The sequence below is a fragment of the Chelonoidis abingdonii genome, chromosome 1, assembly GCF_003597395.2.
Source record: "Chelonoidis abingdonii isolate Lonesome George chromosome 1, CheloAbing_2.0, whole genome shotgun sequence".
In the NCBI taxonomy this organism is placed as follows: Eukaryota; Metazoa; Chordata; order Testudines; family Testudinidae; genus Chelonoidis; species Chelonoidis abingdonii.
In genome coordinates this window covers 107,405,205-107,426,716 of record NC_133769.1, presented here as the reverse complement: position 1 = coordinate 107,426,716, position 21,512 = coordinate 107,405,205, and the positions used below count along the sequence as shown (strand labels likewise).

Sequence of the window (21,512 nt, the reverse complement as noted above, 5' to 3'; positions counted from 1 at the left end):
CCTATCCACACCCCTGCCCCCGACAGGCCTCCCCCCCAGGACTCCCATGCTTATCCAACTCCCCCAGCCACCATCCCCTGACTGCCCCCCAGAACCTCTGCCCCATCTAACTGCCCCTTGCTCTCTGTCCCGTGACTGCCCCTCCGGGACCCTCTGTCCCTTATCTAACCCCCCCACCCCAGCCCCCTTACCATGCCGCTCAGAGCAGCATGTCTGGCAGCCGCGCCGCCTGGCCTGAGCTAGACACGCTGCCGCTCTGCTCTGCAGGAGTGTGCAACCCTGCTGCCCGCGTGGTGGCGTGGCTGCGGGAGATGGGGTACAGTGGGGGAGGGGCTGGGGGCAGTGTCCCCGGCCAGGAGCTCAAGGGCTGGGCAGGACAGTCCCGCGGGCCATATGTGGCCTGCGGGCCGTAGTTTGCCCACCTCTGATCTAGAGTGAAAACAAGGGTGGTGGCTTTCTGGATCATGGCCGTTGGATACCACTTCTAATTGTCTGATTTACAACATATCATCATCCAAGATTTTCTGTCAGTTAATTTAAAGCTCAGGAGTGCAGCTCATCTAGATCTTAAATCTCTAAATTACTGGAAACCATGTAGGGAAGGTCTCACTCCGGCAGAATTATGCATGGGAGTACCAAATGGAAGTATTCATGTGCATAACTCTTTGCAGGAATGGGTCCTAATTATGCACATGGCTAGTCCATGTATCCAGGAGTTCCTATCGTTATTCTTATCCCCAATCCCTGTCCTTTCTCCTCCAATTATTTGTTCCATCTTATCTTTAATTATTGAACTGTTCAAGGCAGAGACGTTTTTTAAATGGTGGTTTCCTACACGTCTAAGACATAGTGGGGCCCTGATCCTAATAGGACCCCACTGTTATACCAAAATAGTTATCTATATTTAGTTTTAACAAATATTCTCACACCAACTCTATTTACCCTGTCTTTGTGGTATTCAACTGTTGTTGCTAATAATTTCCTTGCTTTCCACACAAGGATCTCAGATATCCTTTCAATAATTATCCCTTTCACTGGAAGCCTAGCAAAATGAGCTGTTTTTAATATTTCAGCATTTTAAACTCTTCCAATTTCTATATTGACAAGTTGCTTTAATTTGTGTTTTGGAATTGTTCACATCCAAAGCTTTGTAGGAGGTAGCTTTGTGATAACATCAGCTTTTGTTTCTTTAGTAAGGATAACTGGAACTCAAGCTGCAGCAGATGGTAACCCTATGACAGAAAGTTAAAGGTCTTCCAAATAATTTAGAATAGTCTAATTTTAAGACTGTTCATGGTGGCAAGGAAAATTAACAGCTGTATAAATGAGTGTTTCCAATCTAGGTTAGATGCACAATACTTAAGTTATTATAGCTTTTTGTGTGTGTGGAAAGGAGTCAAGCAAGTAATATAATCAGAATTTTAATACGTAACAAAATGGCGATGACACTGACATGACTTCCCTGTTTAGAAGAGGGCAATTTTAAACTTAATTGGAATCACATGACAATTCATATGGTTAACATGACTGTCTGGTTTGTAGCCATATCAACTGAATTTATAAGAAACACTTTCCTTTTATTGATAATTAAAATGATAAAATTTGAAACAATGTGACATAGTAGGCTCTAAACAGATTTTTGTTTGTTTGGTTGTAACAGCTTGTGGGGAATAAATAAGCGTGCAGTATTTTCCCAACAATTGGCATCTAAACAATTTTAATATTAGTTTATCCTCAAATATAATAATAGTTTATCCTCAAATATATAAGCTATACCTAGAACTGGGGGTCCAAGCAGTCACACCATGCTTCCAGGGACCAGATATATAGAAAAACTGGAGGAAAATGGATTAGATTGAGGCTTTACAATTAGGACTCAGCTATTAGGCACAGGACCTTTTGTCTCCTTAGGTGGAGCTGTAATGTTGTAATGCCTTAATTGTCCCTATTATAGGCTGGAAGAAGAGAGCTCTACAACAGCAAGAAATCCATTATGGTAAACTTCATGTCAGTTTTCACTATGTCAGGCCTCCTAACATAAGAGAAGAATTGTTTAAACTAACCCTGAAAAGCAAAGCAAGTGTGCAGGGCTTTGGAGCTGTGCGCCGCCTCCGCTCCAGCTCCGGGAAAAAACCTGCAACTCCACTGCTCCGGAGCGGCTCCGCGCTCCAGCTCCAGGCTCCACTCCAAAGCCCTGCAAGTGTGTCTATTATCTACTGATATAAAGTGTCAAGCATTTCTAATTGAATAGTGGTCAGAATAATTGTTCATCTCCTTGTATGCATTAATACAATGAAAATAAGTCAATTTTCCAGATTTCTCATAGGCATAGCAGTGGGGAAATGGCTTTGATTTTGCTGTAAAAAGTGAAAAATGATTCCTCTTTGACCAGGCTGGATTTAGAGTTAGGCGACCACCTAGGGTGCTGGCCTTGGTTGGGGGTCGGTCTTGATGTGCTATGAAAATAGAATATTTGAAGTAAAATGTTTCAGCTATTCCATATGTAGATTAATTTTTCACTAGCCTCCTCGAATGTTCTAGACCTTTGTAGAATCTCATGGAATCTTCCAAACTTTCTGAGAACTGTATTTTCCTTGAATCCTCCTAGAATGCTATCAGCTATGCTCTCATGGGTATATAAGGGGCAAGGCATTGCTAGTCAGTCAGTGAGATATAAGAACAAACTGAAGTGAGGTGAGAGCCCAGCTGAGATATTGTGAACCTTGTTTTATGGTGTAATTGTGAAAGTGTACTTGTGTTTTAAGACTTGAAGAGTGTAAGTAGTGGTTAATAAAGGATGTTATTTAATGAGACGCCAGAGATATCTATCAAACCCTGATCTATGCAACAATATAAAAGAAATACTGTTACTTCTTTTATCATGCTTAATATGTAACGTTTGATGACTTTCTAAGACCGTGGAACATAGGCTTTTGCTCTCCCTAATATTCTCTGTTTTCAATACAAATGCAATAAAAAATAAGGTATTCAAAAGTTTAACAAATGGAAGGGGAGAAGCCAAATATGCTTCTTGCCTGAGGTGCCATTTGGTCTAGGGCGAGCCCTGTTCTTTGATTGTAATTATGATTATCCATTTCAATATTATTCATCCCAAGTATATCTAGTAAATGTGCTCATCACAGTAACTTGATAAAACTAAGGACATTTCCTGACAACAGATAAAATTGTTTATCTTTTTTAGAATATTATTGTTCATGAAAGCTAACTATAAACATTGGCTACAGCCAGGCATGTTGGTTGCAGGTGCAATACACAGAACTTTAAAGAGCTCTGCCAATGCTGCTCATATTGACAAACAATATACAAATTCCTCTAGCAATAAGCCTCTCCTGGCTGAGATTGTCAACTAAATGGTCTAAAGCAGTGTTTTTCAATCTGTGGGTTATGACCCAGTACTGGGTCACGGCATGTAAGGCGCTGGGTTGCCTTGCTCTGGTCAGCACTGCCGATCGGGACATTAAAAAGTTCCGTTGGCGGTGTGATGGGTTTGGCCACAGAAACTCCCTCAAGATTGTCACTATGCTGGGATACCACTGAGAATAAACCCCCCTGCCAGAGAAGGCTTCCCTCCACTCCCATCTTGCTGAGCTAGACACACAGCGCAGACCAAGAGATTGGGCCATGCCCCCCCACAGTTCTACTGAAACTAAGATTTCCCTTAGCAGGGACTTCTCAGTTAACAGGGACTTTCTCAGCACCCAGTATTCAGTCTTTCTGGGAGCCTAAACCCCAACCGAACCCATTTTACTCTGTATAAAGCTTATACAGGGTAAGCTCATATTGTTTGTCCTCTATAACACCGACAGAGAGATACGCACAGCTGTTTGCTCCCTCAATATTAATTACTTACTCTGGGTTAATTAATATGCAAACATGATTTTATTAAGTATATAAAGTAGGATTTAAGTGGTTCCAAGTAATAGCTGACAGAACGAAGGAAGTTACCAAGCAAAATCAAACAAAAACACACAAGTCTAAGCCTAACACATTGACAAACTGAATACAGGTAAATCTCACCCTCTGAGATGCTCCAATAAGCTTCTTTCTCAGACTGGACGCCTTCCTAGTCTGGGCCCAATCCTTTTCAGACCAACATTATAGTTTATCGCCTGGGTCCAGCAATCACTCATACCCCGTAGTTACTGTCCTTTATTCATTTCGTTTCAGTCATCTCTTTGGGGTGCAGAGGCCATCTTTTGAGCCAGTTGAAGACAAAATTGAGGGGCTTCCAGGGCCTTTTATATTCTCTCTGGTGAGTGGAAACCCCTTTCTTCTTCTGTGAAAAATCACAGCAACAAGATGGAATTTGTAGCCACCTGGGTAAGTCACATGTCCATGAATGATTCAGTTTTTTGCAGGCCGAAGCCGTTGTTTACATGTTAGTTTGAATGTTCCCAGGAAAGCTCAGATGTGGATTGACATCTCTCAAAGTCCACTGTCAGTTAAGTGTTTCTTGATTGGGCACTTACTCAGAATAGTCCCTTCTCAAGAAGCTGACCAAATGCTTCACTGATGCTACTTAGAATCAAACACATAGCCAAAATTTGTAACTTCAAATAAAAAATGATACACACATACAGACAGCATAATCATCAACAGCAAATCAAAACCTTTCCATAGACACCTTACTTGACCTCCTTTGTACAAGTTTTGTGCAACTATAGGACCTTGGTTGCAACAATGATCTATATGGTCACAGTGCACGTCAATAATGTCACAGGTGGTGCTGCCCAGCTAAGGCAGGCTAGTGCCTACCTATTTCCACACCGCGCTGTGCCCTGGAAGTGGCCAGCAGCGGTCCGGCTTCTAGGAAGGGGGGCCACGGAGCTCCATACACTGCCCCGCCCCGAGCACTGGCTCCACACTCCCGTTGGCCAGGAACCGGTCAAAGGGAACGGGGGGAAGAGGTGGAAGAGGAAGGGGGCAGTGCTTGCGTGCTTCTGCCTAGGAGCCAGACCTGTTGCTGGCTGCTTCTGTGGCACAGTGCAGTCCACCCCGGCTGTGCCACTGAACTGCCGGAGGTAAGTCTGTGCCTGTGCCCCAATCCCCTGACCTAGCCCTGAGCCCCCCAACAAACCTGGAGCCCCTCCTGCACCCCAAACCCCCCAGCCTCAGCCCAGAACCCTGACCCCCTCCCGCACCCCAACCCCCTGCCCCAACCTCCCACCAAACCCAGAACCCCTTCCTGCACCCTAAGCCCCTCATCCCTGGCCCTACCCCAGAGCCTGCACCCCCAACCCAGCGTCCTGACCCGCCCCACACCCTAACCCCCTGCCCCAGCCCAGAGCTCTTTCCCACACCCCAAACCCCTCATCCCCATTGAGTCGTGGGCATCAACAATTTTCTTTAACTAGGTCCCCAGAAAAAAAGTTTGAAAACCACTGGTCTAAAGAAGGTTGTTTAAAAAACATCTCATCAACAAATATTGTGAAAAAAGGTACTTATGTTTTATTATGAAAGTCACACCACTATCTGAAACATAGTATCTGCCTTAACAAATCTTGTTATAATTGTCATCTAAAAACAAGCAAAAGGGATTTAAGTTTAGTTTTGTGTGTTTTGGTTATTTTATTCTTGTTCCAATAAATATTAATATACAAGAATGACTAGATTTCTTCACTTCTTACTACAAAAAGGGACAATATTTGAGAATTTAATAAATCAGAGCACACATTTATTTTACATTTCTGTTACCCAAAAGAAAAGTTTATGATCTCCGCCAACTGCACATAATGGAAGAGTCCTATGCCAGGTCAAACCAGATCCTACGGCTGCAGAGCCAATAAGAATGGGCTAAAAATAAAAATAATAAAAAAGTAAAGACTTTTTTCAACATATCATACAGATATTTACTAAACCAGAGCTAAATATGCAATCACAAGTTCAATAGACAACTAAAATGTGAGACTTTTGCAAAAAACCCCACATCATTCCTTAAAGAAAAAAAAAAAGAGTATTTAAGTTAAAAATCTCACTGCCTACTATTATATTTCTGTCAGCTATTGTACGCATATTGTTAAAATACAATACTGCAAAATGTTCTACAAGTGATAGAATTGAATCTTTGCAGAGTATCTACAAAGGCTGTCTCCACACCCCAGATGATTTTAGTAAAAGCTGCTGTTATTTAAGGTTACAATTAGTATGCTTGGAAATAGTATGCTTTTTGTGCCCAAGACAATGAAAATCTGCCTAATATAAAACCTCCTTTCCTCTGTTCTATTAGAGAATTGGAATACATTTGAATTATAAAATACTGTAGGATATCTTATAGGTTATTTAGTTTGTACCTTGCAGAATGCAAATAAAACTCAAAAGTGGTATGATTTAAGTTGCCTTAATAAAGCAGATACAATTAATATTTTCTAAGATTCTGAACAGTCTTAATGCTTGCATGTGAAAAAACAGAGACAAATGATGGAAAGAACAAAGATCAACAGATTCTCATTCCTCTTGCAATTGTACAAAAAACAGAGTGTGGCATATGTCCACTTGATTTGACTGACGATCCTTGCTTAGTGCTTCAAAGGCCATCCTACCCAATATCATACTCTGGGATAGTATTTCTCCAGCCTCAACTTGGTAATCAGTTCAATAATACAGATGTGACAAAAAAGCCACCACAGTTAATCATCTGATTGCATTTGTAAACTATGATTGTCCAATTTGTTTTTGAGCCATTAATACCACTAATGATGATTCTGTCAGTATTACTTGGAGTGGAGAATTCCATGGTAATTAAAAGATATAAAAGAAAGTCCCTCCTTGTACCTTACATACATTTTATTTGTACGTATTTTCAGAACAACGAGAATTGTAAATAAGCTTATTTTAAACATAATAAAGTATCAGAACCTTCTGATTTGGCCTTATTATAGCTAAAAAGAGTAGGAGAAAAAGTGCTAAATCCAGAGTCGAGAGTATTCTAAGATTTTCCTCTGATAACTTTTGGCACGGAAAAAGATGAAGTAGTAACCGTTTCTATATGATCTTCATGAACTTTTAAAGGTATAGATGTTTATACATGGATTTAAAGAGAATGGATTGATACAAAACAAAACATAGAATTGTATAATTTTACCTGAGGGTGTCCTAAATGATGAACTAGAAGCTGGGAAGTCATCTTTCCTGGATAGCCAGTGGTTGCAAACAAGTTTTCATTCACTCTGGACCACCTATGAATAAATCCAAGGTGCTTGTAAACACGTGTTATACCATCATGAGCATACGCAAACCTGATTTTTTGTCTGCAGGTAAATATTGCGTAAAGCCACCCTAAATTCTGCTGCAGCCTGTGAAATACATGCACCGAGATACTTTATATTTAAGACACACCCCATTCAGTCCTATCTACATGAATTAAAAATGAATTAATGTGTTATACATTAAGGACCCTATCCTGTCAAGTCCCAATCACTCTCAATTCCCATTGAGATTAGAATCTTGTGGGATGGAGCTATCTAAAAGCTAACAGTCTATTGATGGAAAGAAGACACGAACGCTAGAAGGAATTGGGACCCCAATCCCACAGCTGCGTACACGCAGGCAGACCTCTGCACTTGTGTAGAGCCCCACTGATTAGCAACATACAAACTGTTAAATTCTTTCACTTTGTAAATTGCTGTACTACAAGATGCAACATACTGTAGGCATTACTGGAAACAATAAACAACACTTACTAAAATGAGATTTTTAAAATTAAACAAGCTATTAATATAATTTTTCTTCAAATTAATTTACTATAACCCTCCTCTTCCAAACTATACCTGAATAATCTGGCTCGATCCACATGGACAGGTCTCTTATCTTGTGGATAACTATAAAAAAAAAAGAAGACATTTTGAGTAAGCATCTATTCCACAAACTATAGGAAATGATACATTTCACTTCATATCACAAGGACAAAAAGTACAGATCATTTAAAAGAGTAGCAGGTTCAAGTTGTGAGGTGGGAAAACATCTACTGACAGACAAAAATTCTTTTGACAATCATGCCATGTCTCGTATTGTTTTCCACATGTGAGTTTTGACAGGTTAAAGTAGTACAGCTGGAGGAGAGGGAGGGGGAAAAAGATGAAAGCTGCAATAGCTCTCAAAAATAACTTTTTAGTTTTTAACAATTTTCTTCAGGCTTTACAGAATTTGTCTTGTGAATGGTGGTTGTAGTTTGTCACAGAAACTAAAAGATATTTCCCATTCTCTGTTCAAGACATATTAGTGCCTATACTCTAGAAGAGGCCTCAATATGATTAATATACAAAAAAACATGCTGTGAAGCAGTTTGGATTGCTGTATGTACATTATGCCTGATATAAAACTAGAAAAACAAGGAATTGAAAAGTTAACCCACCTAATAATACACATCCCCTATCCCTCCACATACAAGCACACCCCATTACCACAATTACCATGTGCAACAGACCATGCACTACAACCTTAATTCTGCCTCAGTGTCACCATTTCTGCACGCTCCCCTTTAGGCAGATTATTTCCCTCCTCCACCATACACCAAGATGGCTTCATGGAGTAGTTGGTTGTGTTAGTAGAGGGCAGTTTGATAAAAGGTGGAGTGGAAAAGATTGATTAAAGGGGGTGAAAGAATGCTCACATCCCTCGAAGGGCTGTAATTATGCCCTGAAGTGATACTACGAGGGGAAGAAAATCTAATGTCTGTTTAAAAACAAAAAAAATCAATTGAATCTAAGGAGACCACAGAAACTAAAATGAGAGCTCTTAACTGCTTTCAAGTTCTTTGTCTAAAAGCTGAGTCTCGGGGGAGACTGAGGATCTGAAGAAAAGAAGACTGTAACATGGTACCCAGGAGAATGGGCAGGAGGTGGAGAACCCAAGGCCTACCAACTTGTGTGAAGCAAATGTTATATTTATGCAAGGCAATACATGCTTAGGCATTTGTTGATTTAACCCTTTTCTCTCTGCTTGTCATAGTCTATGGATTAACAAATAATACTTTGTTTTGAAGGACTTGTTTACCAGCTGGTTACAGCTCCTGGAAAGAAGTTGATAACAGAGGCCAAAGCCAACTGGTTCCGGTGAGATAATGTAATGGATGAACAAGACTGGTGACTGAGTTTAAAAGTGGGGCAAATTGTGGTGTTCTACTCTAAAAGTGTAGGTGTAGGCCTATCACTTTAAAGAGGTGCCACTGGAGAGGTCAAAGGCACAGCACACTCCTGAACCTTAACAGCTTGGGCCCTGATTCTGCAAAGACGAATTCATAGATTCAACTTCATGACCTGTAAGTAGTCCCATTTAACTGATCAGGGCCTTACTTGCACACGTAGTCTCACTGACGTCAATGAACATGCTTACCGAAGTAAACGCTCATCATCCTGAATGAGGAAGGCATGATTTGGCCCCTAAAGTTCAATTTTCAAATAAAAGTTCAAAAGGAATTGTCATCTTCTAAATCTTAAAAACATATATGTTTTCCATTTATTCTCTATTTTCAGAATTTTAATTGTGTAAAAGAATTGTTTTTGGTACAATCACCAGAAGCCGTACAATCCCAATACTTACAGTAAAATATATGTTTAAAAAATAGCGTAACGTGAATGGACTAGATGGCTGGGGAGGGGAGGCTTATATCATTCTTGAGATCAGACAGGCCCAGTTAGGTCACACCTTACTCAGCTGAAAGCATGGGCAGGCCAGATGCTGAGTCTCTGCTGGGAAGAGGAAGGAAAGAAAGGGAAAACATATCGGTGAAGAGGGAGGGAAAAGAAGTGTGTGTGGGGGGAACGGAAATCCTTAGTAAACTCTCGTAATTCTTTCTAAACCCCTACTTTCTCCCTCAACTCATCAAAAGACACTAGTCTAAATTCAATTCCACCAACATTTCAATTGTAACAGCAATTTAGCTGAAGTAACAAATAATGCATTACACACTATTTAAAAAGAAATCATTATAAGAATTTGTTTGCAAATGATAACAATAAAGTCACAAATTCCCTGGAGAAGAGAGCGGGAGTGGTTTATTATAGAAATGCTACATACTAAAGCCCCAGTTCATTTCCATTTAGCAAAGCATCTAAGCATGTGCTTAAAAGCTTCGTCAAACTGGGGCCTTAAGCACTGGCTATAACTATAATGAAGTTCTACTTAGCTATGTAAAACATCAAAAATATCATCCCTACTCATGCAAATGGAAGAGATGGCATGGGGAAGTCTTCCCCAGTTTGACAATGATACCTGGAGCGAGTAATATCCCAGATTAACCAATCATTTCCAGCAACTGCTCCAATTTTAAGGGTGTTTCTTAAACACCAATGTGCGGACATCAATAGCATTTGTTCAGACTGGAGAGACAGAATGGCCTGCTGGGTAATGAGATCGTAAAATCGTATTGTTCCATTCTTCTCTGCTACCATCAACTGCAAAAGAAAGCAACACAGGGATTTTACTCAAAATTTGGAAACGGAATTTTTTGTAATTTTGGCCATAATTTAAATCTTTATTACTGCACAGCAAACCAAGTGCTCCTGCAACAAAGCATTAACAGGAATGGAAGGTGTGACACCCAGCTTTTTGGGGTCAAAGTGGTCATGTATGTTAACATTCTGGCGACAATAAAAACAAAATGATAACCCAGCCACTGGTATTTAATTTTTTATGAGATGGGTGGGTATTGGAGAAAATATAAATGTCAGTTAATATAAATAACTGACATCTATTAATTCACATGCTACACATGATGCACTATAGGCTTTTCCATGTATGCACAGCAACGGTTTAATCATGTGGAATGGTGGCTGAAGCATGAAGGGGCATACAAATGTTTAGCATATCTGGCATGTAAATATCTTGCAATGACAGCTACAAAAATAACATGTGAACGCCTGTTCTCACTTTCAGGTGACATTGTAAATAAGAAGTGGGCAGCATTATCTCCCGTAAATATAACAAACTTGCTTGTCTCAGTGATTGGCTGAACAAGAAGTAGGACTGAATGGACTTTAAAGTTTTACATTCTTTTGTTTTTAAGTGCATTTATGTAACAAAAACAAAAATCTAAATTTGTAAGTTCCACTTTCAAGGTAAAGAGATTGCACTACAGTACTTGTATGAAGTAAATTGAAAAATAGTTTTTTTATAATTTTACAGTACAAATATTTGTAATAAAAATCATATAAAGTGAGCACTGTACATTTTGTATTCTGTGTTGTAATTAAAATTAATATATTTGAAAATGTAGAAAACCATCCAAAAATATTTAATAACATTTCAGTTGGTATTCTATTAGTTAACAATGCAATGAAACACAGTAAATGTTTTAATCGCAATTAATTTTTTTGAGTTAATCACATGAGTTACCTGCAATTAATCAACTGCCCTATAAATAACACCAATAATAATACAATGATTTGAATTATAAGCTGTGATCTGCTTCATAATGATCAGGGAATACTAAAGTCATTCTGTGTGGGAACCAACGCTGAAAATAAGAGAAATGTTATCAGAGCTCAGAATGCAGAGGTTACTTACCTTGTACAGCAACTGGAGTTCTTCAAGATGTACCCCTCTGTGGCTGTTCCAGTTGAGGTGCGCATGCATCTTTGAGTGAAGATTTTCAACAGTAGTGCTTGTCTGGTTCACACATGTGTTCTAGCAACCCTTATGCCCCATGCCAAGGGATTACAGGGCTGTGGTGGATGACCTGCACACAGTTCCTTCTCTATTGCAAAAGCCCCATCAAGATAAGACTCTGAAGCAAAGGGGAAGGAAGGGCAGGTAGTAGAGCATCCATAGGGGGGACACATCTCAAAGAACTCCATTTAGTGCACAAGGGTAGGTAATCTTTCCTTCTTTCAGTACAGCCCCTATGGGTGCTCCACTTCAGGTGACTCTCAAGCAGTACCCTCCAAAGGAGGTGGGAACTTCAGAATCTGGCCTAGAACTGATTACAAAACTGAAGGCAGTATCTGGTCTACAGGCATGCGCTAAGGCATAGTGTCTCAAGACGGTGTGAACGAAGACTCATGTAGCAGCTTTCCACTACAGGAACATCTTTTAATAGGGGAACAGATGTAGACTGAGATCTGATAGAGGGAGCTATGACCTTAGATGGGCACAGCACATTAGCAGCTCCGTGACAGGAGAGGATGCAGCCGGAAACTCACCAGAAAATCTCTGGGTGGACACTGGCATTCTGCTAGGTCTTTGACAGACACAGTTAGTCTCAGAGAGACTCTAAAAGATTTAGTACCATCCAATATACTCTAGCACTCTACTAATGTCAAGAGAACAAAGGGCAACATCCTCCTTATTCTGATGGGGTTTAAGGTGGAAAACTGGCTGATGAACAATCTAACTGATATGGAAGTCAAACAACTTTGGTAGGATGCACTGATGTGGTCTATACCTTTACCTCAAAGACAGTATAAGGCATGTCAGCCATCAAAGTCCCTAATTCACACACTCTTTGAGCAGAGGTAACTGCCACTAGAAAGATGGTTTCCATGGAAAGTTTTAAAAGCAAACAAGTAGCTAGTGGCTGAAACGGAAGTTTCATAAGAGAATTAAGAACTAAGTTCAAATCCCAAGTTGGCATTCTCTCTCTAACATTTGAGAATGATGAATCTGGAAGTTGCAACATGAGCAAATACTTAGAAACCTTCCAATGGAGAATGGAATGCTGTGACAGCCACTTGGTGGATTTTATGCTCCATTAAAGAGAGACCTCAGATAGGAGATCTGAACCTCTTCCCAAATGTGGAAGAGAACGTGGAAGGTATGCTGAGAAATCAAAATTAATTAAAATTCCAGGCTATTTATCTATGCTATCACAAAAGGGACAACCGCTACAGAAAGTATCACTAGATTATGCCCTTTTCTTAGAGGCTTTACATGAGTAGCTCGCAGTCATCTTCCTGGGCTCACCTCTCTTCGAAGTAGAGGACTGCAGTAAGGGCTCCTGCTGGGACTCCAGAGGTTGAAGGGCTGACTCCATGAGTAGGAGTTTGAGCCTCAGGTCTCTGTCTTTCCTGAATCTGGGCTTCAGTTGTTGACACAAGCCACACTTCTGTGGAATGTGTTTCCCAAGCAATGAACGCACTGCGAGTGTCTGTCAGTCACTGGGATAGATTCCTTACAACTGAGGCAATTTTTGAAGCCTGGGAAGCTGGGCATACTCTTGTCCAGTAGGGATCTCCCAACAGCAGTTAGCAGAAGACAAAGTCTTCTTTTCTTTCTTTTTTTTTTTTTTGTTAAAGGCAATGGCCAAAATAAAATGTAAATAAAGTGAATAAAGAAAAAGAAGCTTTAAAAGAAGCTACAATTAGCAATTCCAAGTGAGTTAACAATCCAGGAACGGACAACTATAGCTCTACCTCTAGTCAGGAGCTGTTGAGAAGAAACTGAGGAGGGATCGCCTGTGCACACTAGCTAGCCTCGTGGTAGGCAGGGAGGGGTGCATGAGTGGGCTGCATGGACACCAGAGGTACTGGAACAGAGAGGGCTGGGGGCCATGGCCCCATCCCTTTTTACCAGTTGTAAGGGCAAGTGGGGGGTGGGGGTGGAGGGCAGCGGCGTGGAGAAGAGTGAGCATGGGATGGAGCCTCAGGGAAAACGGGAAGTGCAAGGGCAGAGTCTTGGAGAGAAGAGGTGGCATGAGGGGGCAGGGCCACAGTTTGTATGTCGGTGGCCCCCAACTGTTAGGAAGCTTCCACTGGTCCAGATGGAGACTGCTATCAAAGTTCTCCAATCAGCATCGCAGGGACACAGACACACTTACAGTGGAGCACCCAAAGGGACACTACTTGAAGAAGAACCAGTCAAATTATAGAATCTGCTTATAATGAAGAATAATACAGAATGTGCTTCTACAGCGAACTCCAGTCATACTATAGCTTCAAAATTTTAAAGTTTAGAAAAGCAACACACATTTACATACTGGTTTAAGAAAAATAAGCTGCAAAGTACAACCTTAAAAGCCTCCTCAGGATGCCAGCACACACTCATTCCAGGGGAACGTAGAACAAAATAAGCCTTTTGATTTCCTTCCAAGTCCCAAACCCTAATTAAAAAAAAAAAAAAAAGTATTTACTGCTGTTTGTAAGAACATTAATTTCCAGCCTTAGCCTGCTGATAAGAGAGGTGGCCAGAACCAGATGAGATCTGGTATCTATACTCCATCTTTTGAACACAAAGATATCTAACAGAAGGCCTGATACAGAGGGGTGTTAAACACCTACAAATCTCACTCAAGTTGAAGGGAGTTGTGAGTGCTGAGTACTTCAATGGGTGAGATCCAAATGTCAAAATGAATTTTTTAGGCAACACAAAGGTAGTACGTTATTATTTTCTCTTCCTACATTCAAGCATTCTCCCTCCATAATTAACTTGGGGATGGAAACAAAGAAGTGTTATCATCAATGGCCCACTTGACCCTCACCCACCCTGAACCATAATGTGGGAGCTACTCCGTACAATAACCCTATAGTGCTATACAGTAGAACAGGGGTTGGCAACCTATCAGAAGTGGTGTACCGTGTCTACATTTATTCACTTTAATTTAAGGTTTCGCGTGCAGTAATAAATTTTAACATTTTTTAGAAGTCTATATATTATATAACTAAACTATTGTGATATGCAAAGTAAACAAGGTTTTCAAAATGTTTAAAATTAAATTGAAATGCCAATCTTCCGCCGCTGGCCTGCTCAGCCTGCTGCTGGCCATTCACCTAGGCCAGCAGTGGGCTGAGTGGGGCCTGCAGACAGTATCCCAGCTGGCAAGGTGCCGGAAGCCAGAACCCCAGACCAGCAGTAGGCTGAGCGGGACCAGCAGCCGGGACCCCAGACCGGCAGTGGGCTGAGCGGCTCAGCCCGCTGCCGATCTGGGGCTGCATCCGCCGGCTGCTGCCAGCCCTGCTCAGCCCACTGCTGGTCTGGGGTCCCAGCCCTGCTCACATAGAGTGGGTACCTACCTTCTCCCTGGTTTTAGCCCATTCTTTTCCTCTTTCTCTCTCTCTGCACTGAGCTGAGGGTGGGAGTGCTCTGAGCACAGGGCTGAGGGTTGGGGTGTAGGATCTGGCCAGGAGACAGAATGAGGGAGGAGGCTCAGTGTTGCGGCAGGAGGTTTGGTTGTGGAGTGCTTACCTGGGCAGCTCCCATTTAGTGTGAGGGGTGCAGGTGGGAATGGAGGGTGGGTTGCAGGAGCTTCCGTTTGGTGCTTAGGGTAGGGATGGGGATGTGGGAGGTGCAAGAGTCAGGGCATGGAGTGTGGGGGGCTAGATGTGTGTGGGGGGGGTGCAGGAATCAGGGCAGAGGGCTGGGGGTGTGTGAGGGGGTGCAGGAGTCAGGGTTGGAGTCTTGGGGGGTTGCAGGGGTCAGGGCAGGGGGCTGGGAGGTGTGGAGGGTGCAGGACTCAGGGCAGAGGACTGGGTGTGTGTGGGGGGTTCAGGAGTCAGGGCAGGGGACTAGTGGCATGGGCTGTAGTTGTGGGGATGCTCAGAGCTCCCTGCCCTGAGCGGCTCATGGCAGGGGGCTGGAAGGGATATACCCTTATTTCACCCTCCTTCCTCAAGGCCCTGTCCCCGCCTCTTCTCCGGAGCAAGCACGCTGTGGCTGTGGTTCCGCTTCTGCCCCTCCCTCTCTAGGGCCATCAGCTGTTCCACAGCAGGGAGGGAGAGGAAAAGGGGCAGGAACCCAGCATTCTAGGGGGAGGTGGGGAAGGAGGGAGCTTGGCTGCTGGTAGAGACTGCCGTGCAGCAGCAGCCAGCAAGACCAAACTTCTGCCCCCCTGCCCCTGCAGCAGAGAGCACTGAGGGGTGGGCAGAGAAGAGCAGGCTGGGCTGGGCAGGATTTTTAATGGCATGCTGCTGCCTGCTGGGGTCCCAGCTGCCAGCCTTGCCCAGCCCACTGCCAGCCTGGGTTCGGCAGCGGGCTGAGCAGAGCCAGCAGCCAGGACCCCGGCAGGCAGCAAATCGACTCGCGTGCAGTCTTTGGCATGCGTGCTATATGTCGCCGAGCCCTGCAGTAGAACCTCAGAGTTAAGAACAGCAGTTAGGAACTGATCAGTCAACCGCACACCTCATTTGAAACCAAAAGTATGCAATCAGGCAGCAGCAGATACACTCCATCCCCTCCCAAAAGCAAATACAGTACATTACTCTGTTAAACATAAACTACTAAAAAAATAAAGGGAAAGCAGCATTTGTCTTCTGCATATTAAAGTTTTAAAGCTGTATTAAGTCAATGTTCAGTTGTAAACTTTTGAAAGAATCATAACATTTTGTACAGAATTACAAACTTTTCAGAGGTATGAATAACCTCCATTCCCAAGGTGTTCGTAACTCTGAGGTTCTACTGTATATGAAACATGGATGATGCTTTCACAATATAGGGTGATATCTAAAGCTCCTGCCCCAGCAAAAACTCTTTTTCTTCAAAATAAATAGTTCGATTATAATGTGACATCACATTGTAAACTATACTCATTAAAACAGTAAGTTCGTACTGTGTGGATATGTATATTCTTTACATATGCATAAGTCTATAGAAATATGGCAGTTCATAAAGTTTTAAATAAAATGCCCTGTATAGTCTTTAGAGTTGAGTAGTTACACACTTCTATTGTTCATTCTAGGGGAACTTTCACTGACTTCCAGTGTGCTTAACGTTTTAAATGTAAGAGATTTCAACACACTCTCAAATAATACATCACAAGTCTAGACAAAATAGATATGAAGTAAAGTAAACACATTTAGTGAACAATCTTAGCTTCCTATGCCAAACCACAGCAGATCAAATATTTGTTTTCCCTGTAGAAATCATAGGGTTTCCAATCCTGAGGGATCAGTGTCTTTATTTAAATAACTAACAAGTGTTTTTAAAAAATGGAATATTTGCTTGACTAGGTAATTTAGAAATGTACAGTACTTTCTTCCACTGCCAGATATTGTGCCTTGTAGATATTCCAAGTCAAATCAACACTTTTCATGTGTATTTACTGTGTGGGAGAGAATTACGATATAACTGAGGATGGTGAATCATTTTGGCTAAGGGAGCATGCTATCGTGTCTTCTTCCCAGCTGTGAATGAGGTTATTAGGTGTGGAGACAAATTTATGCTCTCTCCTTTACTCTGTAAACAGCAAAGTTCTATGCTTGTATCTGGTTTATTCTATGTTGAAATGGTAGGATTAGGCATGTTATCTTTCATGAGTCCTATGGGAGAACAATATGGCCATCTCTTCTGTCCATTTCTTTTCTGCATAACAATAAGAGCCATCTCACTTAGTCTGAAAGGATTTACCCTCAGATAGGCAGCATGTACCAGAACAGTTCCTTTTGACTAAAAGGATTGGGACAAGGTTATTTATGACCATTTACAATTACATACGTATTTGATTATGTACTCATTTACTAGTTCTCTGTGGTTCAGTAATGAGAGTAACAAACATGTAAAGATCAAAGCTTTGGCCAAATTGGATTGCAGTCAGTTAATCAGTTATCATAACCAAACTGGCAGAAGGAAAATTTTGCTCTCCCTTACTGTTTTCTCCACAGTTCCTGACCTTGTCCTCTCTTTTGTACAAGTCTTTTTATAGCACTCAATCATTTTGTCTTTGATTTTGTATCTTACCCTAGAGAAACAAGGTGGGTGAGGTAGTATCTTATATTGGACCAACTTGTGCTGGTGAGAGACACAAGCTTTTGAGCTTACATAGAGCTCTTCTTCAGGTCTGGGAAATGCACTGTCACAGCTAAATACAAGGTGTCATAACTATAAAGGGAAGGGTAACAACGCTCCTGTATACAATACTATAAAATCCCTCCTGGCCAGAGGCACCAAAACCCTTTTACCTGTAAAGGGTTAAGAAGCTCAGGTAACCTGGCTGACACCGGACCCAAAGGACCAATAAGAGGACAAGATACTTTCAAATTTTGGAGAGGGAGAGGCTTTTGTTTGTGCTTTTTTTCTGAATGGAGGTGCAGCCCCCTTTGGAAATCTTAGCCAGTCTGCAGGCCCTAAGGGGTCTATGGACCACACACTGAAAACCACTGGCATAAGCAGTTAGCACATATTCTAAGGAACCATTCAAGGTAGAGAGGTCTGTTAACACCGCTGCAGTCATAGGACAAAAAAGGGGGGAGGATTCATGGGTTACAGTCTGTTCTAATAAGCCATAAATTCAGTATCTCTGTTCAGTCTGTGATTTTTCAGTCCGTGTCTAGCAGAGCTAAGAAATTTAAGTTCCTTGGTTTGTTTTTTTGAAAGTATTATGCAGGTTTCCTTTGAAGACGAGGACTGATAGGTCAGATATAGAGTGATTGCTTGTGAAAAGTGTTTGCCTACAGGTGATAAGGTGTTTTTGTTTTATTTTCCTGTGTGAGCTTATGCAAGGGTGTAGTGATTTTCTGGTTTCAGTCACATAGTTATCATTGGGGCATTTAGTGCACTAGATGAGGTATTCCAAATGTTGTGATAGGTATAGTGTAGGATCCATGGATCTTGAAAGGGGTATTGTGGAGGATGTTGTTCATATATCTGCAGGTTTTACATCTGTTGTTCTGGCAAAGTCTGTGCTGCTTTGAGTTGGTGCGTCTTGGGGGAGCTTGCTTCTGATGATGAGCTTGTAGAGGTCCCCTCGTTGCACATTATGTGGTGTCTGAGTGCCTGGCAGTAGATAACAGATTTCTTGGTGTGCTTGGCGTGGTTACTGGATCAATGAAGATAGGTGTGGTGATCTGTGGGTTCCTTGTATATGATTGTCTGTAGGATTCCATTGTTGAAGCGGATTGTGATGATCAGGAAGCTGATGCTAGTGTAGGAGTGTTCCAGAGCGAGTTTAATGGTGAGGTGGTTATTGTTGAAGATGTGGTTGTCAGGTGCTGGAAATCTATGAGGGAGTTTAAGCCATGAAATATCATTCATGTATCTCAGTTTTATCATTGGCTGTGTGGTGCATTTGTCCAGAAATTTTTCAAGATGACCCATGAAGAAGTTGGCATATTGAGGAGTTAACCTAGTTCCCATGGTTTGCACAAAATGTTTGCTGTTAAATGTAAAATTGTTATGGGTGAGGATATAATTGATGCAAAGAATCCTGTGGCACCTTATAGACTAACAGACTTTTTGGAGCATGAACTTTCATGGGTGAATACCCACTTTGTCAGATGCATGTGACATGCTCCAAAACATCTGTTAGTCTATAAGGTGCCACAGGATTCTTTGCTGCTTTTACAGATCCAGACTAACACGGCTACCCCTCTAATACTTGATATAATTGATGAGTTTGGCAATGAGCTTGGGGTGAATATCTGAGGGTTGTCCATTATCTTGTACATATTTGAGGCAGGCAGTTATACTGTTATTTTGAGGGATGTTGGTGTTTAGGGAATTGACATCTATGGTGGCGAGGACGATGTTCTGAGGCAGGTTGTTAATCTCGTGGAGTTTGTGGAGGAAGTTAGTTGTGTCCAGAGGAAGCTGGTCCTTTGTGTGGTGAGTGGTCTGAAGATGGCTTCTATGAGTCCAGATATTCCTTCAGTAGGAGTGCTGTGGCCAGATCCTGCATTTAGCTGTGATGCTGAGAGTATCTTTCCCAGACCTGAAGATGAGCTCCATGCGGCTTGAAAGCTTGTCGCTCTCACCAACAGAAGCTGGTCCAATAAAAGATATTACCCTCACCCACCTTGTCTCTCTAATATCCTGGGACTGACATGGCTACAAATACAGTAAGATATTTTAAGATTAAAAAGGCTCAATCATTACTCTGTGAAGAAAATCTTTTGCAAGGATGCAATCCTTAAAGTACTAGCTTTCTTTCATCAGAAAACAAATTGGCTGGGGCTATTCTATCTGAGCTCCTTAGATATTAACGTACTTCCTTCCTAATGTGAACTAAAAAAATCCCTAAAAATTTTTAAATAAACTGTTTTTGAAAGATGATCATACTGAGAAACTGAACTCTGTTTCTGCCAGTAACCTTTGAAAAAAGTCCATGAGGTAGTTTTCAAACAGATTAAATGTAGTGATTTCATTTTTAAGGAATTTACAGTATAGAATAAAAGTTCTCACTACCACTTCATGATCCTCAGTATAAATCATAACAATATCACACAGGAAACTCTTCACATTTCATTAAAAAAAACAACAACCAGTTACTTAGTATTACATTAATAGGACAAAATTAACGTGAAATATTTCTTTTTGAATAACTTCATAATTAAAGCTTATTCAACTAAGTTTCAAAGATTTGTTTCAGAAACTGCTTTTACTTTTACAGGATTATCAGATACTGTACACAGGAGACAAGCTTAAACTTTCATAATGACCACAAACAGCAGTGCAATAGAAGCTAAACAGAATCACATCTGGGGGACATATTAGGATGCATACAACAACAACAAAAAATGGGCAGAATATAAGACTATGGAATCCAAAAATCAGGAAATATTTTCATTATGTCACAATCTTTAATCTTATTCCAATTCCTTTTCCATTGTAACCCATTACAATGCATAATAGCTATCTTGGTGAATGAGCTCAACAAGCCTTGGATTTGAAAAGTCTCAGTCCTTAAAGAAGAAATGTTTTGGAAGCATTATAAAAAAAGAGGTATCAATGCATTCCAGATACTGGAGGTGATGTTCTGCCAGAATAAATAGGGTAAGGATAAAATAATACAGAGTATAATAAAAATCTGCTAATTTTTTAATTCTGGCAAGAAAAAAAAAGGAATAATTTTGAATATGTGCTATAAAGCCTAAATAAGAGTGATGACAAAGATATTCAACATTGCAGGAGGCAGGAACAAATGAGGACAGGCAGCAATTTTGTGCATACTATGGCCAAGAATCTGAAATGTTTATTGAATTAACAAAATGACACCCAGGAACAACATGTCCTGGCAATGGTTTTAACAAAAGCGAAGGACAAGGGAAAGAAACAGCAGTCCAGAGCCATCACTGGCTTTCCTTCATTTTGGTTTTTATAATACTGAGCAACCCAACTGTTCAAAGGTCAAATAAATCTACCAAGATTCATAGTGTTGGGGAAGCTACTGCACTGGGAAACCACTGAACATTGCACTAAATTTTGGCATTCCAGCAAATCCAATCTCTAACAATGAAACACCTTCCTGATGTCAATTCTTCTCCCACATATCTCCATTCAAGAAGCTAATCTAACCTTTGCTGCCAGGATGCATTAGCAAAATTTGTGGTCACGTGAAACAAAAAGAAAAAAAGATTGAACCCGATTGTGACCCACATAAATTCCTAGAGTCCATGTCAATGAAAAAGCCTGTACCTAGGCATAAATAGTCCAAAATGAACGGAAGTGAGAAATTATCTGAGATGCAGCAACAAAGCAGCACCCATACACATACAAAAAAAGGGGGAATGAGCCCGCAATATACATCACTTTTGCCATGATATAAAAAATAAGGGTGGGTAGGTGGGTGCTGCTGTGCGTGCTGGAATAGGAAGCTTATGTGTCTGAACCCAGCCTTGGATGGTGACAGCCAA

The 21,512-nt window shown here is 41.3% G+C and overlaps 1 protein-coding gene across 2 annotated transcripts in view; it reads right to left on the bottom strand.

Moving 5' to 3' along the window:
• Positions 1–5,446: 5,446 nt before the first annotated feature.
• NUP37 (nucleoporin 37) overlaps positions 5,447–21,512 on the bottom strand; it is a 31,725-nt gene continuing 15,659 nt past the window's right edge. The window contains exons 6-10 of one of the 2 annotated variants that reach the window (XM_032781943.2): positions 13,963–14,053; positions 10,231–10,412; positions 7,788–7,838; positions 7,103–7,196; positions 5,447–5,814 (exon numbers count right to left, since the gene is read on the bottom strand). In XM_032781943.2, coding sequence (XP_032637834.1) covers positions 5,701–5,814; positions 7,103–7,196; positions 7,788–7,838; positions 10,231–10,412; positions 13,963–14,053 — 532 coding nt within the window. In that variant the 3' untranslated portion in view covers positions 5,447–5,700. The remainder of the gene's footprint in view (positions 5,815–7,102; positions 7,197–7,787; positions 7,839–10,230; positions 10,413–13,962; positions 14,054–21,512) is intronic. The other variant, XM_075068872.1, reaches the window with a different exon arrangement.